We start from the raw sequence: 16,843 nt of genomic DNA on the forward strand, positions 1-16,843 counted from the left end.
GACCAAATATTATGCAATTGTTCTGTAATTCATGCTCTCTTCCCACTCATGAGTTGAGTTTGAAAAGCTTGTGGAATATATATGACATACCAGAGAAGTGCCAAATGTTCCTTATATAGTCCATTCTCATATTTCCTATGGAAAATGTTCCTTCTTACAATCTTCTCTTTCCCACATTAAACTGAAGTTTGTCCATTACACCAAGGTAACATCATCCATGTCCACAAAATTTCAAGGAAAGCTTCACATGTCCAAAACATCTGTTCTTACAGCAACATCCAAGGTCAGGTACAGACTGCATCCATAGAGCTAGCAAGACTAAGTATTATATAATACATAGAGCTGCCATATATGCCCCTTTTTCTACAAATGCATAAGTAATTATACAGAATTATCCACATCTGACTATAAAGACTTGAAAATTGAACCTTATAGCTGTTCTGAACTAGTCCTGGCCTTGTCTACCTGCAAGTGTTTGCAGTGGATGTGCAGTCAGCTCTGATTTGCTTTTGGGGGCAGGGCCAGAGACCCAGGACAGGAGGACATGAGATTACACACACACACTCCTGTGCTTTACTCAGGTGGTCCCTCACAAGGCACACTGGCAAGTATGGGGCAGTGGGGAGAGATGCTGTATCCCACTCTCTGGCATCTCAGCACTTCCCTCAAGCCTAACAAGCAAGTGCATCTGCTTGGCAGCACAGAAGCTGGGCTACAGCAGAACAGCATCTTGTTCACAACTGAAATATTTTCAGCACAGAAGATCCTGAAGTGCATTTACAAATGCTAAGTTAAAATTTACTCTTAGTAACTTACTGTCCAACCATTTCTGTCTCCAGTGGAATAGAGACAGCAAAGCTGGTGTCAACTTGTCCAGACGTGACTGTTTCCAAGGGCTAACCTGAGACAACACAGTCACCAAGCTCATCCTAAACTGCTCCTCATTTGACCTCTTTGCAAATACTCCTGGTAATGGGTCAATATATGCTGCCTTGGGAAGAGTCTGCAAGGGCAAGACTAAGAGGTGACCAGTGGCAGTGACAAAGATGTTTTGTCAGCAGGTCATGGTGATGACAAACCACATGGTTGCAGTCCATGATACGTCCTTCTTTTCCTGAATATGGGGAAGTTTAAGATCCCAGAAGATAAGATCCCACATGGAGGTGGGATGATATTGCCTTAATCCCACTTTGAACAGATTTAATGCATGGACCTACTGAATCCTTAGGCAAAATCAGCATTTCTTCGTATCACTGAAATAAGAGTTTTGTGGATAAAAATCTTCCATTCTGTACATTCAGTGTTTATTTCTTATAAAAGAAATTAAAGCACTCATCAAGAGAACGGAGCATGTAGAATTTTACTGATGTTGCAACCCACAAACAGCAAAAGATCCCTTTGCGTGAAATAAAACTTATATTTGGTTACAGCCATCATTTTACAGCCTATAGCTTTGAGATCTGATTCATTATGGCAGAACTCTAGTTTTTTAAAAGGCATTTAGTGTAATGTTAGACTGATGCTAAGATGAATGTCTTTTTAATATTTTAATGGTTTGTTGTTCTTTAACTGTCAGCTATGTAAAAGTAATTTATGTGTTGAAAATAACAGCTGAATGTAATTTTCACAGCTGTGAGTCCACTAAAAGAAGTGCCCACAGGTCTCCTACTGCTGCCTAAGGAGAGGAGCGTGACTATGGACTGAGAATTGAATATGTTATAAGCCAGAAGTTTTGGGCAATGTATTTGAGATAGTTAGTATTTTTCATGGTGTGTAAATCTGTCGTGTGAAGGCCTGAACACATGACATCTTTGTGGGATGTCAATATGGCATCCATACAAGGTTCATGAGTAGTGGCACATTTGTGTCTCTAAATGCCAGATTTTGCTCTGAAGCCGTGTTCTCCAGGTCACCCAAATGGAACATGATCACCTGAAAGAAGCCACTCAGGCCCACCCAACCCAAAGCCCCACAGCTGGACCTCACTGACCTATCATGCTTTCCTCAAACCTTTTTCTAGCAGCTGCTTTATAAACCAGTGAGAAGGATGAGAGCAGTACAACAGAGCTGTGGGGCTGGAGCCAGCCCAGGAGGAGCCCTGGGGGGAAATCCCACTCCAGTTCATTATTTGTGTCCTGCAAACTGGCCCTTATTCTCACAAGCCCTCTGCCCAGTGCAGCAGTGCCCACACAAGCCAGCAGCTGCACTCTCTGTTAGTATAAAACATTCCTTTTTTGCCCCTTCTTTTCTTCATTTTAAACAGTCTGAGGAAACAATTGGGATCCCTAACTCATATGCCTTCTGTAGGGAAGCTGACTTGTCTGCTACAGACTGGTGTTGTGCCAGGACTTCTCCTTACAGAAAAATGAGTTCTTCCTTCATGATCATGCTTTGGGTTTGTGTAGGAGTGTTTGGTAATAATAAGTGCATGCTTTATTCAGCTTCATCCAGTGATTTTAGGTCTCAGGAGCACTACTCCTTTCCCCTTCAAGGGGATCCCTCCTCCACAGATGAACTGGTCAGCTATTCATACAAATACTGTTTATTCTGGTTTTGAGTTATGCCTATTAAAGAATTTGCTTTGCTGCGAGAGAGGCGTCCCTGGGATTTGGGACTGGCCACGTGCCAGTTTCCACATGCAAACCCTTGGAGCTACTCTCAGCCTTTCCATTGTGGCTTTGTGCTTTGACAGCCTTCAAGGGCAACATTACTTATTTATTTTCTCTTTTTTTGATGTGTGTCTGAAACTAGGCATCTGATTGTGCCTTTCAGACTTTAAAACAAGTTTAAAAAGCATGAGTTGTGGATATGATGAAATCTGGTTTCTCTCCATCTACCAGAAATCTCCACATCTTTCCCTGATAACCCCAGCACACTCCTTCACGTCCCTGTTTATTTGGTTGGTAGACAAAGGGTGGAAGCAATGCCTATGGCCATTGGCAGGTTGCTGGGCCAACAGGCCAGCAACAACCAACCTTTGGAAAGGGTAGAGGAACACAATTGTTCCTGTATCTTGTGTCCCCAGGCACCATTTTATCCAAACACCAAACTGGGAGAAATTTCTACATTTAAGAACTGTAGGCTGATTTAATCTTTCAGAAGTTATGAATGGCAAGTGGCCAATTGAAAATTAAGTGATCGTGCAAATCTCTCTTTCTCCTGCTTTTATTTTTTAGTGATGTTTTTCAGGAAACCACAAGAGTTAAATCAGCAGTTCCTAAGCTTTTTTCCTGTGGTTGATTTGGGCAAACAATGGTGCCCACCCACTTTGCAGTTCTTGCTGTGTTTCTATTTCCTCATGAGAAACCAACCAAAATCACTGCTGAAGATGGAGCTGGGAAGGAGAGGTCCCATAAGAGCAATAAGCTGCCAGTAAAGTCTATCAGAAGGACGCTGCTGCTGTTGCTGTGTATTATTACTGTACTTCCAAGGCTGAATATCAGTCTTACATGATTCTTTTTTCTTAAAATGCTATTTGGGTAAATAGGAACATATCCCACAGGAGGAAAAATTCATATGTCATTGCCTTCCATGTTATGAATTATTGACATCTTCTCATGCTTCCTCCAGGGAAGAAAAAAGGTGTGGATCCAAAGAATGTCAGCAAGAAAAAAACATCAAGCAATTTCAGTACACTTGACACCATGAAACAGGCCTTGAAATAGAATAACCTCTTTTTGAGGTTCCAGAGATATCAATGGGGAAATTAGGAAAACACTTCCAAAATGTCAGTGTTTAGGCCTATTAATTATAGTTTATTTTTAAAACAATAAGTTTTTGATCAGGAAGCCTAATTTCATTTTATATACCTTTATATTTAACATTTTCAGCCATTTTACTTATTTTTTCTTTTTTTCACAAATTTAACGATACTGGAGTGGCATAAACAGCACACAAAGCAAAGCTCAGTATTGGGAAAATTGCTCATACAGTTGTTTTGGTTGGTTGATCTATTAAAGTAGTGGTGTTAAGAGAACATCTTAAATTGCACAGTAATAATCTGTACTTCCTACTTGGAGTATGACGGTTTTCCAGTGTGGTTTATTACACTGTAAATAACTCTTTTGCATCTGGGTTGATTTGTTCATGCAATTAAATCTGAAGGAAAAACAACACAGTTTTGCAACAGTTAAATAACGCAATTGTGCCATCCAGTGGCTTGCTACATTAACTCATGTCTTCTCCTTCCACATAATCATTTGGTGTTTCTTTTTTCTTACTCAAAATAATATGCAATTCTTGCAACATTAAATGTTCCATGGTTGAAACCCTACATATATATATGTAATAAAATTTTAATTCTAGTCAAACTTCTTTTTTCTACACTGCTTAAACTGAAGGCCCAAAAGAAGAATAAGATGTGCCATATATTCTTTTAGATCAGTTAGGGATAAGTTACAGGTTATTACACATTCTATTATCAAATATCGCGGACCATCGGCAATAATGAGGAAATAAAAACATAGCATTTATCTACTGTTACTACGAAGAAGGGCAGAACCCTTTAATGATGTGTTCCCAACAACTTTTTGTAATAATAACTGTGACTGAATTTATTAATTGGTTCATGGAATATCTCTGCGAGTGTTTGAAAGAAAAAGTCAGAGGGGGCAGACAATATGACAAAATAATCCTATGGTATGTTTACAGTCTTAAACGTGTCATTCATCTCTTGAGGATAATTTCTAAGGCAATTCTCTGGAGCCTGGTGTGAGATCTGGGCCTTGTTGCTTGAGTCTGTACTGAGTAGATTGGGAAATGTGGCCACAAGTCAAAACTTGAAAATATGTCATCATTTCCAAACAAAAATCCACTGTGATCACTTCCGAGGAAGAAGAACCTCCCTGATTACAACATTTTGCTGGTGATTCACAGGTCTGTTTTGGGGAAAGTTTCATTACAAAAATTAACTTATGGCATCCATGTGAAGCCTGCAGTTTGGACAAACACAACACTGCGTGCATGGGTGTGGAGGACCAGGCATAAGCATTTAGGTGTATTTTGCCTCAAACATTCTGACTTGTGACAGGAAAGCTGTGATCAGAAAAGAAGGTCCTACAGAGGTGGGGCAGCACTTTGCTGAGCCAACTTCTTTATCCACCTTGAGACTCACTCCTACCATCTCCCAGCTCCCTTCCTTGGAAGGCTCAGAGGGGCTGAATGCACAGATGCAAACAACGTGGCTGAGTTTGTGTGATGAAGAGGGATGAAAAAACAGTTTTACATAAGAAGCTTGCATCAGAAAAACTAGAAAAGGGAGTGCATCAGTCCCACTCACTCTTTCTCTTTTTCCTCTTTTTTTCTTTGTCTTGTTACTCTAGATCCAGACTATTCACATAGTAGGACATTGAAGGATCTAAGGACTGATGATCTTCTTGCTTCTCTTTCTCTTTTCCACCTTTATTTCTCTCCTCTCTTGCTTTGTCTTGTCAAAGTGCAACTGCCATATTCTACCATGTACTTTGCTCTCAAGTTTGTTGCAGAAGCAGGGAGCTTGTAGAAGTGTGTTATAAAAGTTATGGGCTTGATAGAAAACCCTTTTGAGACTGAAGAGTGGGCTAGTTGCCAGAGTTAAGACAACTATACAATAAAGCCAAAGAGAGTTCCCTGACAAGTGGACAGGTTCAAACTTCTGGGAATTTGTAATAAACATTGTTCTCCTTAGCAAGTTGGTTGTGACAGTGAGAATGAAAAAAATAAGCAGCTGCTTGGTGGAGGCAAAATGCAAGCGAAGAATCTCAAACATATATGGTGCTACACATAGTGCTACATTGTGGAAGAGAAACAGATTCTGATGGACCATTCTGATAACTTTTCTCACTCAAGTGGTTTGCCATTGCCTTAAAACATTAACCCTTGTGCACAGAAGTAGCACATCTCAGAAACTGTCACCAGGAGAAAAAGTGCATCATTAAAATAGAGTGGGGGCCTCATGCTGTGGGTAGGACTCATGCAGGGACATTTCCCAGTCCCAGCACACAGTGACAGCTTGCTTCTTGTACGAGAGCCCTGTGTTCTCCCAGCAGTGGCAACATACTCTTTTAGTGGACAGACTGGCCATTTATTTTCACTTGGATTTAATCGCAGGTTTTTAGCTCTTGAGCTTTTCATGTGGTCCAACAGTGTAGTCCTTCCAGGAAGAGCACAAACACATGTTGTGATCCCATGCAAAGCTGTCTCTGTCAGGTACAGCTATCAAACCATCTCCCATTCTGGCACGTCCTCCCCGCTGTCCTCCTCCACATTGCTAGCACAGGTGTGACTCACTATATCTCAAACTTATCTGGCAAGTATTAAGCCATTCCCAACATATTTTTTTAAATGCAAGCAGAAATTCCTCTATTCCAGGACTTCCAATGAAATCTCTCTTCAATGCTGCCCTGCCCTCAGGGACATGAATTACCAGACATCAGTGCCTTACGCACTTCATCATGATGAGATATGAGAGAATAGGTAACACGGTGACAATCCTTTTGTTACAGAGATGCAGGAGGCTTCTCCCACAAGGAAAAACTCAGATCTAAACAAAACTGTATCTTAACCTGAGGTTTAGAAGGTGTCTACAGATTTAGGGTGTCTTTTGAGACGGCCAATCCAAGAGGAACTTAACTGGCAAGAATCCAGCATTTTTGAGGCTTCTTAAAAATGAGGCAGCAAAATCACTGGTCACTTTTGAAAATGTTGCTGGAGATGCTTTATACATACAAGTTACAAAACAGGGTGTTTATTCACCCTGTACTTCTACACCTGGAAATTATATTCATACTATTGCTTTTATTTTAGATATCACTAGCTGTTCATAATGAGAGATTTCTTATTATTATTATGCATATATTTAATATAATGTAACCTACATTAAATATATAGACAAAAATACATGTAATATAAACTATAATAAATATAATACATAGATGACTTATGCTGTGTTATAGAGTATACATTCCACTGTATTATATCACATAATTTCTAATATATACAGATCTATTCCCAGAAAACAGATGAATAACAGCTAAATGCAGATGTTCTCTGATGGTTGTTTGGTGATTTTGTCTTTTCTAAGTTGTTACAAAAAGCTAATGTTTAAAAAATGAAACTAACCACAAACCCCAGCACCAAAATGCCAGGAGAGATGAAGAATCAAGACCTTCTCAAGCCAAATTTTTCTCAGCTTTTCAGCTGCAAAACTCTGAAGAGGCTAAATGACAATTTTGGATGTTTGTGTTGGAGGGAAAAAAGTCTTCCTCAAGCACAAGACCCAGCCTTCCAAGTCAGTTAAAAATTCGCTGCTCGGCAGCCCTTTGAAGAAGGGAAGTGTTGACAGTTGTCGCTATTTCACTCCCGCTGGGTGTGTGTCTGCTGGGCAGACTTCTGCCACCCTTCCTGCATGAATCCCACTTACCAGATCCAACTGAAGTTGGGACCAGGTGTTGATACAGAATCGTGGATGAGATCAGCATTGCTGTAACGGTTCAGATCAAAGGAGGGGGAAAAATGTCTGAGCTGTCTTGAAGAAACATTTATGAATTTCTTGTGAATAATTTTTACTGGTCACAGGACCTAAGGTAGTATGTAAACAACAATCCTCATATTTAGCACCAAGAGAAAAAAACAGTATTAGTGTTTTAGTGTGGCAAATAGCCTGGCCACGTAGTTAATAATAAGACAAATGAAAGGAAGCTATGGTAGGGATATTTTTCCATTTTCACCCTCTTGCTAGAAGTGCTGGCACAGTTTTTTGAGTCAAATCTCAGTAGGGAGGAGATAAGGCTGTGATTATTAGCCCTCTGACTCCTAGCCCTGCCCTGTTAAAGCAAAGTTAGAGCTCGGCTGGACCTGCAAACAAGGAGGCATTCACAGGGCTGAGCTTTCATCCCACTGGAGTATGTGTAGCTTGAGATATCTCACTGCATTCAGATTCTTGTGTGCATGGTTTTCATCGTTCCCCAGTTAAGTGACTCCATTCCTTTTCCCATTCATTTTTGGCTCTCTAATCTTGGCTGTCTATGTTGCTTGTTCTTGGGGAGCTCTTGGCCCTACAGGCATGAACTCCTGTCATGTAACTCCTGTTAGTTAAAGCTAATCTCGGATAGTTTTGATATGCCTGGGCCGCCTTCCAGAGTCTGATATGTTAATGCACAAAAACAATGATGAGTCAGGCAGGCTCTTCTTTTTGAGGACGTTATATTTGTCCCTTCTATGGCTTATCTATTACAGGATATAACAGCCATGCCTGACCTCTTCTGAGGACACTTTATTGGCAGTGTGCAATGGTCATTTCCACTTATCATGAAGAGCAATTGCTGTGTTATCAAGTTTGTAAGGAAACTTCGTCAAAGGCAATCATCAGAGATGATTCTCTGTCTTCTTTCAGCTATGAATTCTTCTTCAGCAGTAGTATTTGTGAGTTACTCTGACATAAATAATTCTCAAAAATTAATTTCTCTCACAGCAGTCACCACCCAGGAGAAGATGCCAAATTTCTTTTTCTTTTGTCTCATTAGTCACAAGTAATGAGCATGTGTGCAAATTGAAGCTCTGATTCCTAAAACTTCAGGCAGGAAGGCAGCATCAGAAATTAACTACAAAAAGTCAGCAGCAAGTTTGCTTTTGGCTGTGGTGTTTCATGCTCATATCCAGATCTACAGCTACTTGGTAATCCCTGCTCACCCATCTTTTCCCACCATCTACTGTTAAGGTAAACAGACTTTTCCCCCAATGGTAGTATTGTCATCCAATGTATCATTTTCCTCCTATGTTTTCCAGTTATTTTCTAAGATTCATTTTCATTTTTAGAGAAATTTAGATTTTACTTTAAAACTTTTCAGTGATATGCTGGCTTAAAGATCAGGACCCAATCAGCAGTTACAACCTACTTTCAGTACTGATACAGTGTCTTGGAGATGCAACAGTTCTCCAAATTCTTTCTAGTATTCTTGTTCTTCCAGAAATATTTCTGCTGTTGTGATTGCTGATTCATATCATATCATATCATATCATATCATATCATATCATATCATATCATATCTAATATAATGAGAAGCAGACTACCTTCAAGATAGTCCTAGATTGTAAGAGGTTCCCAGCCCTTAATTTCTCATGAAGCTGCTTCTAGAGCTTCACATTCACTTGGTGCCTTTTTGCACATCTGCAGCATCACTAAAATTTTTGGAAAGGAAGCAGAACAATTAAGTAGATGAGCCAAGGACTGTTAAAATGTTGATTATGTTGAAATGTACAAGCTTTTTCCCACTACATCTGGTGCTGGCCTTCTTATGGCAAGGGAAGGAGATTTTGAAGTGGTTTGCTCAAAACCTTTCTTCTGAGCCTGGCAACATCTGGTGTGTAAGTATTGGTTCAAGGTCTGATTTTTATCCATACTTAATCATGATGGGTCATAAATGTACATTGTGTGGCTACAGGTAGAGCTACTAATAGAGTAAATTACTTTAAAAAGTTTAAAAGACATAAAATCTTATTGAAAGAGATAACCCTCAGTCAATGTTGATAGCAACAAATATGGCGTAAATTACAGACCAAAGTAGCTCCAGCACTGCTGTAACTTTCATGCCTTCTAAGAAAGTTTCTCCTGTTGAGATCTCTCAGTCTTCATTTCTGTCCAATTTTGGCTGATTTGATGAAAAGCTATTGACTTTGCTGGGTTTGACTTTTCTTTTGGTTTTAGGGAGTTTGATTCTGTTTTTCCCGGTTCTGGCCAATACAGGCTAAATTTTTTGCCATAGCCAGGAGTGGCATGACCAGTATGGAGAGGTTATTGTATAACACCTCATGTCACTGTGGGGAGTGAGAAAAGGGGTCCCTTTCAGGTCAGGCAGCATTGGGCAGTCGGGTATTGTGGAGTGTTGCGTGTGCTGAGCATTCACGTGGGAGTCGTTCGCCTCTTGTGCTCTGGTGTCAATATTATCACTCTTATTTTTCTTCTTCTTTCATTGCTGTTTCCAGTAAATTGTTCATATCTCAACCAGTAATCTTTACCTTTTATGCCTCCAATTCTCCTCTCTATCCCACCACAGGGGAAGGAGAAGGGAGACGGGATTGAGTGAGTGGCACATGGTTTGGAGTGTTTTGGTAGGAACACTAAATTGGGGAATACCAGTCCTAAATCATGACAGCCTTATTTTGAATGGGTAAGACCTCTGTGATATGGTGGACAATGGCTGAAATACAAATCTTGTGAGGCTTGGCAGATTGCTGACGTCACACTCCCAGAAATCCACCAAGACGAGTGCTGGGAGCTTGCAATGGTAGAAGCAGCTGCTGGATGGCTGGAGATGCATCCCAAGCCTCACCGTCCTGGGCTTTGGCACCCCTGAGAGAGCCGAGTCAGACAGCAGGACTCATTGCAAAAACAGCCTCAGAGAACACCTGGGCCAGGTTTAGAGTGGGTGTATCATACTGCCTACCATGCACCAGCCCAGGGAAAACTGAATGGTGCAACGGACTGCTAAAAACAACATTGAAAACAATGAGGGGTGCAACTTCAAACACTGGGATCTACATTTAGTGAGAGCCACCCAGTCTTCACCAATTGACCTGGCCCTGCCCAATGAAATCCTCCACATACCACAGAAAGGAATGAAGTCCTGTAGTGCATTTGAGAAAAGTGTTAGGGGATTAGTCCTTCCTCAAAGACAAACACACCTGTGGTATTCTTTTTGTTCAGGGACCTGGATGCATTTGGTGTGTAATGCAGAAGGACAGGGAAATATGATGTTTACCTCATAATTTAATTTTATTAAATTTAATTTTTTTTATTAAAAAGTTTGTAATATTGAATTGTATAATACTGTTGCTGAATGACACTGCCACTGTATGCCATAACTACCAAGGACAGAAAGTATGGACTGCTCCAGATAAACCATTCATGAAGTTCTTACGTGGCTTGCAAGCACCTGATGATAGCACACCAGCACTCCTGCAGTGGAAGACAGCTAGGATGGATAGAGCCCACAGTCAGGACTAAATGAACTCAACAGTCATCTTGGAGGGACAGCCATTGACTGTGGAAATTATGCCAGTGCTTAGATATAGATATAGATAGATAGATAGATATGGATATAGATTAGATATAGATATAGATGATATAGATATAGATGATATAGATATATGATATATAGATATGTATACATGGGAGGAGCAGCATCTGGACAAGATGCAGATGGCATAGAATAGGAGATGGTGATATGAGTGAGTAGAACATGGTTTGGAGTGGCTTGGCAGGAACATTAAATTGGGGAATACCATTCCTAAACCAGAATACTGCTCCATACAGCTTTTGTGGGAAGGGTTTATGGAAATACCTCTGTTCTGTTTGGGTACGACTCACCACAAGGTCTCTACACTCAAATGAGCAATGTGAAGGCAGGGGTGCTATGGTCATCCAGGAAGAGTCCAGCTGTGGGGCAGATGTGTGCTAGCACATGCAGCTGTGTGAGCCAGTGAGGACAGATGAAGTACTAAAAGATGAAGTTTTTTCTGATGAGATCTACAAAACAGAAAGAGAAACCAGGCACAAAGGAGCAAAGTTCACACAAATTTCATCACACCTGCTTTAGCACACCTCACTGTAGGAATTCCTGAGTGAATTAATTTTTAATGAGAATCGAGTGAATTTTAAAAATGTTTTGAATAAAGGCATGCATAAAGTTTTGAGTAAATGCTTTGATAAAGTATTGAATGCAAGACAAGACATTGCCATCACACACAGCTTATGCAGTGCACTCTCTTGCAATTCCCTTACAAATCATTGAGAGCTCCTCTGCCCAGATAAATATTTTACCCTACGCTGTAAATTCTAACTGTCTCAATAAATTTGCTAGACCTGACCATCATAACACCAATGCAGAACAAAGCTTGAGGGCAGAGTAGCATTATGGGCTCACTTTGTCTATGGTCTCTTGGACCTGCTGTCTTGTCACTAGCAAGTAATTAATGTGCAGAAACAGGCTGAACAAAATTTTACTCCCTGTAAATTTTGAATGTGCAAGTTCTGAGGGAGTTTTTAATTCAAAATTACTTTTGCAAAATAAAATAAGCATAGAACCCTTGCCAGATTTTTCTGAGATAAAATCAGAGACTTGGGGACTTGTGGTGAACTAATTGGTTATTTATTTACTTTTCTATTATCTTTTAATGTGTGGTGTTAATTTCGTTCTAGAAACTAGAGCAAAGGTTTTTGCTGAGTGTTGGCAGGATCTGGGAACCAGCAGCATCAGACTGAATGCTGCTCCTTCCAGTTTTCTTCTTCTGGGAGCAATGGAATTGTATTACTAAATTTTCTTTACTTCTGGTAAAGAGGCACAAAGATGTTCTGACCAACATGCATACTTTTCGTGTTAGATGCAATACGTGAAGCTGTATAAATTAAATATGTTAACACAGGGTAGGAAAAGAAAGTGATTAATTTTAGGGAGAGAAAATAACGAAATTAGGGCAAGACAGCAGTGCAGTTGTGAGAGACAAGGCCCAGGAACAAGCACTTCTTTAAGGGCAGCTGTGGGGACATGGTTTTGCTGGCAGTGAGTAGATATGTGCCTGCCTGAGGATGGATTAAATGCTGAGAGCAAGCAGATTTTCAGCATTATTCTCACATCATTTCTGCTTCTTATTGCAGATATTTCCATGGTTGAAGGTAGTATGCTTTTTAGCAGGACTGGAAGACCTGCTCTACAAGAAGTTCTCCTTCCCTGCTGTCATTGAATTTATGAACACTAAAGGAAAATCCAGGCATTCATGCCAGACAATACAGTCTGCTGTGCCTGTACAAAATGCACTTGAAGGTACCAAAGAAAATGTTTAAAATGTGTCTGCTCCCAAGTACAAGGTGATATTTTAAAATGTTCACCACCCAGAAGCCACTAGTCAATGGACATTTGAAAATAAAACCCAGAATACAACTATCTGTTTTCATTAAGAGTTCTTCTTACTCACCAGGTGCCTTATTGAACAATGAATTGACTCCCAGCCTTGCTCTCCAGAATTAGTGAACAGGTTTTTGATAAGCTAATATAGACTGAATGTCAGTCTCCTTTCCGTTTGAACATCTTTGATCAGAAGTAGGTGTAAGATTTGGTAAAAGCCTATAAACTGGTTTGGTCAGCAGGAAGCTGCATTTTTCCGTGCAGGAGAAGGATTGTTTTCCATTTGGAAATCCACTCTCAGATGTGGGAGCTGCTCTAGCTGTCCCTGCAGGTGAGGGGAGCGTGTGAACCACACCTCACTGCTCCTGTCCTGTACCAGTATCTCCAGGTGTGCCCTGCTAGCACAGAAAAACACAGTCCAACAGGCTACCCTTTGTTTCCAACATCTGCATTAATATTTTAAGTTCAATCAGCAGAGAAGAGTCCAGAGCAATAATCAGGCTCCAAGACCTCAGTGACTCACAGCAAGAGCCCAAACTTCAGAGAGACAGCACGAGGCTTGGTCCTCTGGCTGCTCAGCTGCACAATTTGCTTTCTATCCAGCTTCATCAAAGAACAAGTCCTGTCATGGTTTGGAGGAGGTGAAAGGCTTTGGCAAAATTCCAGGCTACAGATACAGGCCACAGATACTTATTCAAGACAGAAGTATAAGTCATCAGGATGAGTGATAAATTTTATTTGATTTCATAATCCCATTCATCTTTTCAGTTCACGGTTTCTATTTATTGTAATGAGCTTATCCATACAGTGCTAGAAATTCTGATTGAAAATGTGTTTGTTTTCTATGCTTTTCCCAATATTTGGACAATTTTCCCCTCTTAGATCTTCCAACTTTTTTTCATTTTACTTATCCAACAAAAGCTACATTATTTCTGCATATACTCTGTACTCTTTTTCAGTTAATTACTTTATCAATTTTTACAGTCCAGAATTCAATCAATGTGAAAAACTAGTTACTTCTGGGCTTTAATTAATAATTCATCTGCCCATCTGGAGTTCTTACCTCAACATGGAAAGATAAGGCTTTTATTTTGGCAAACCTTCTTTCCCGCCTTGTAATTCTGGGGATCCCCTGCGGGCCTTTGAGTTGGTATTAGGCAAAGTACTTTGACAAAATGATAGCTTCTTTATTTGCATACTTTCAACTGTAATGCCTAATTAAAAACAGGCAGTACATTTTTTCCTCATTTAGTGCTGATCAGATCAGATAGCATGGAGTAAATATTATCTCAAGCTAAACAAGGTATGAGAGCCATCAGATACCGGTTTTGGGTGTTTGTTTTCTTTGCTATTTTAATGGACTTTGAAAAGTGTAGCAAAAAAATCTATTAAGAGTGTATTTAAAACTGCTCAAGTTACACAAAGATGAAGTGAAGCATCCCAAGCATTCTTTGCCTGCAATGGGAAATGCAAAACCTGACAAAACTACTCGTTTGAAAAGGCAGCCCCAATGGAGCTGCCACACCAGCCACCAGCCATCACCCTTGACACTCTGCAGCTCTTCTCTCTGCATGCCAGTGGTGCTCCACTCCTCTTTCCTCCAGATGTAATACCCACCTCTTCCTGGTACTGGCTTTCTATAGAGTTTCTGGATTATATTATGTCTTCCTTTTTACAAACAGCCCAAAAAATTCATTTACAGGAGTGTCGGTCCAAATATGACAAAATATTTATGAAATTTTCATATATGCTCATTACCTAATAAAATGTTTTCCACTGTGTTAATAACCTCAGCCTCATTAATTAATCACATAGAGCACTGTATCCCCAAATATGTCAACCTCTGTCAGCTGGACCACTCTGAAGATTCAAGTAGGTTCAACAGTTTTTTCTCCAGTATTGTAGGAGACATTGGGATTTAGCTGAAATGTACTATTCAGTAGACTGTAGAACTTTGGATCATTTAAATTATGAAGGGTGACCTTCTTTTTTTAATTAAGAATATTCTATATTTTTCTGTTTCACTTCAATTAATGTTGCCATTAGGAGAAATCTCTCTGAAATAATATTATTACTGAAATTTACCCTGAGCTGGGGTGAAACCTGGAAAACACTTGTAAATGGACATCATCAGGCTGGAAACAGAGGCTACACTTCTCCAAAACAATCTTCCTTCAGACAGTTAACTCTCTTCAGTGATTTAGAAATACTAAAAGCAACTTTTTTCCAACAGTATTTTGGCTTTTCCACTCGCAGTCCAGCTGGGTCCTTCAGATTTGAGATAAGCAGTTACCAAAAATAAACTTTGTAAAAACAGAGCCAACTTGAGCAAACCTCCAAAAACACTGCATGCTAAGGTTGGGATAAATGCAAACACATTCTTTTGTGTCATCCAATTCCATTATCTAACATTTGGTTGGTGCATCAGAAGGAAATCACTATTTCAGTAAAGGTAATAGCAGTAAATGACTTACTTTCAGGAAAAGCACTATCTGCTTTAACATTTCTTGGCTATTGGTTTTGATTTGTTTGTAGTTGGGTTTTTTCCCATTCCTTGGATATGAATGTTTTTAATTAGTTTCCAGAAAATGTGCAGTGTATCTTCAAGTTCTCTAAATTGGCCATCTTCCCATCATGTGACTTACACCATGGAATCTGTCTTCCGTATATTTTATCTTCTTTCAGGTATTAAACATATAATAAATACAAAGTTGGAGAGCCTTATGATTTTTTCAGTGTCATTGAGGTCTCATGTGATTAACCCACCGAGTAGAGCGTGAAATACTGAGGAACAAATGTTCCACAAGACGGGAACTGCACACAGTAAATGAAGCAAATCGTAGCTTAATGCTTTATATGAATGTTTGGTTCTACTTTGTTTCCCTGAGGGTAAATGAATATTTTATTACTTTTGGTTGATATATTGAAACAGATAAATACGCTAATGCTGATTACCGATAGCAGCTTATGGACAAAAATTAAGAAAACTACATATGTGGCAAAGAAAAAGGCATACAATCCTGCTCTTCTTGAAGTCAACTATGTTAGTTTCAAGCTTACCTAAAAAGCTGGGCCATATGTTTCATTTGCATATTAGGGCCACCTCCATTAATGCAGTAAACTGGATCAGGAGGTGATTGAATTTCTAAGTAGCACTTATGTTTATATCTGTCACAGTGCATCAATAACTACTGCTACAAGTTACAGCTAAAGTCAGAGTTATCTGTAAGAATTTTGTTTTGGAGTATAAGATCCACCTGGAAAAGGATCTTGAAGAATATGAAGGTTTCTGACCAGCAGGAAAACATTCACCTAAACTTCCTGTGATGTAAAGTCAGCCTTGTGTTAAGTCAATTTGTAAACCTGCTCTGTTTAATGCAGGATAACAGTTTTGGGGACCAGCCTCCTCCACAAAGCAAAAGAGATCCTGGAGAAAATTTTCACTTCACGTTAGACTTTTTTCCTTTGGACAAAAAGTTCTTGGTCAGTGTTTGCTTCATATTTTTGCAAACATCCTTCAGTTTTACTTGCATTTCTCCATGTAGTAAGCAAATGCATTGAGGAATAGCTGGTACACTGGAATGAGTACATCTCCCTCACAATAAGATATCAATGGTATAATCAATAAAAGTAATTAAATTTAGAAAGATCTCGTTGAATCTTTTCTGCTTTTCCTTTGCCAAAGTATTTTCTGCATTCAAAGTTCCTGTCACCCCACAGTAAAATCTGGTTCTAACAAACATTTGTCTGTGAGACCTGTGAAAACTCTTCAGCTGTCTTCTTCTTCTTCTTTATGCCTTTCATCATTACATGTTCTATAAAAAGCTAATATTAAAGGACTAGTTCTTGTATGCCTCTGAAGAAAAATCTAAAATACATGTACTAGAATAATTGAAATAATGTATTTTATATATATGAAATGGAATAAAGGATATATCAAGGGCTCATAGATTTTTTTGAAAACA

At 39.5% G+C, this 16,843-nt stretch overlaps 1 protein-coding gene across 1 annotated transcript in view; it reads left to right on the forward strand.

The window, feature by feature from the left end:
• ITGB8 (integrin subunit beta 8) overlaps positions 1-16,349 on the forward strand; it is a 72,316-nt gene extending 55,967 nt beyond the window's left edge. The window contains exon 15 of the mRNA XM_088162843.1: positions 12,632-16,349. Coding sequence (XP_088018969.1) covers positions 12,632-12,817 — 186 coding nt within the window. The 3' untranslated portion in view covers positions 12,818-16,349. The remainder of the gene's footprint in view (positions 1-12,631) is intronic.
• Positions 16,350-16,843: the final 494 nt, after the last annotated feature.

The sequence above is a fragment of the Sturnus vulgaris genome, chromosome 1, assembly GCF_052056855.1.
Source record: "Sturnus vulgaris isolate bStuVul1 chromosome 1, bStuVul1.hap1, whole genome shotgun sequence".
NCBI lineage: Eukaryota > Metazoa > Chordata > Aves > Passeriformes > Sturnidae > Sturnus > Sturnus vulgaris.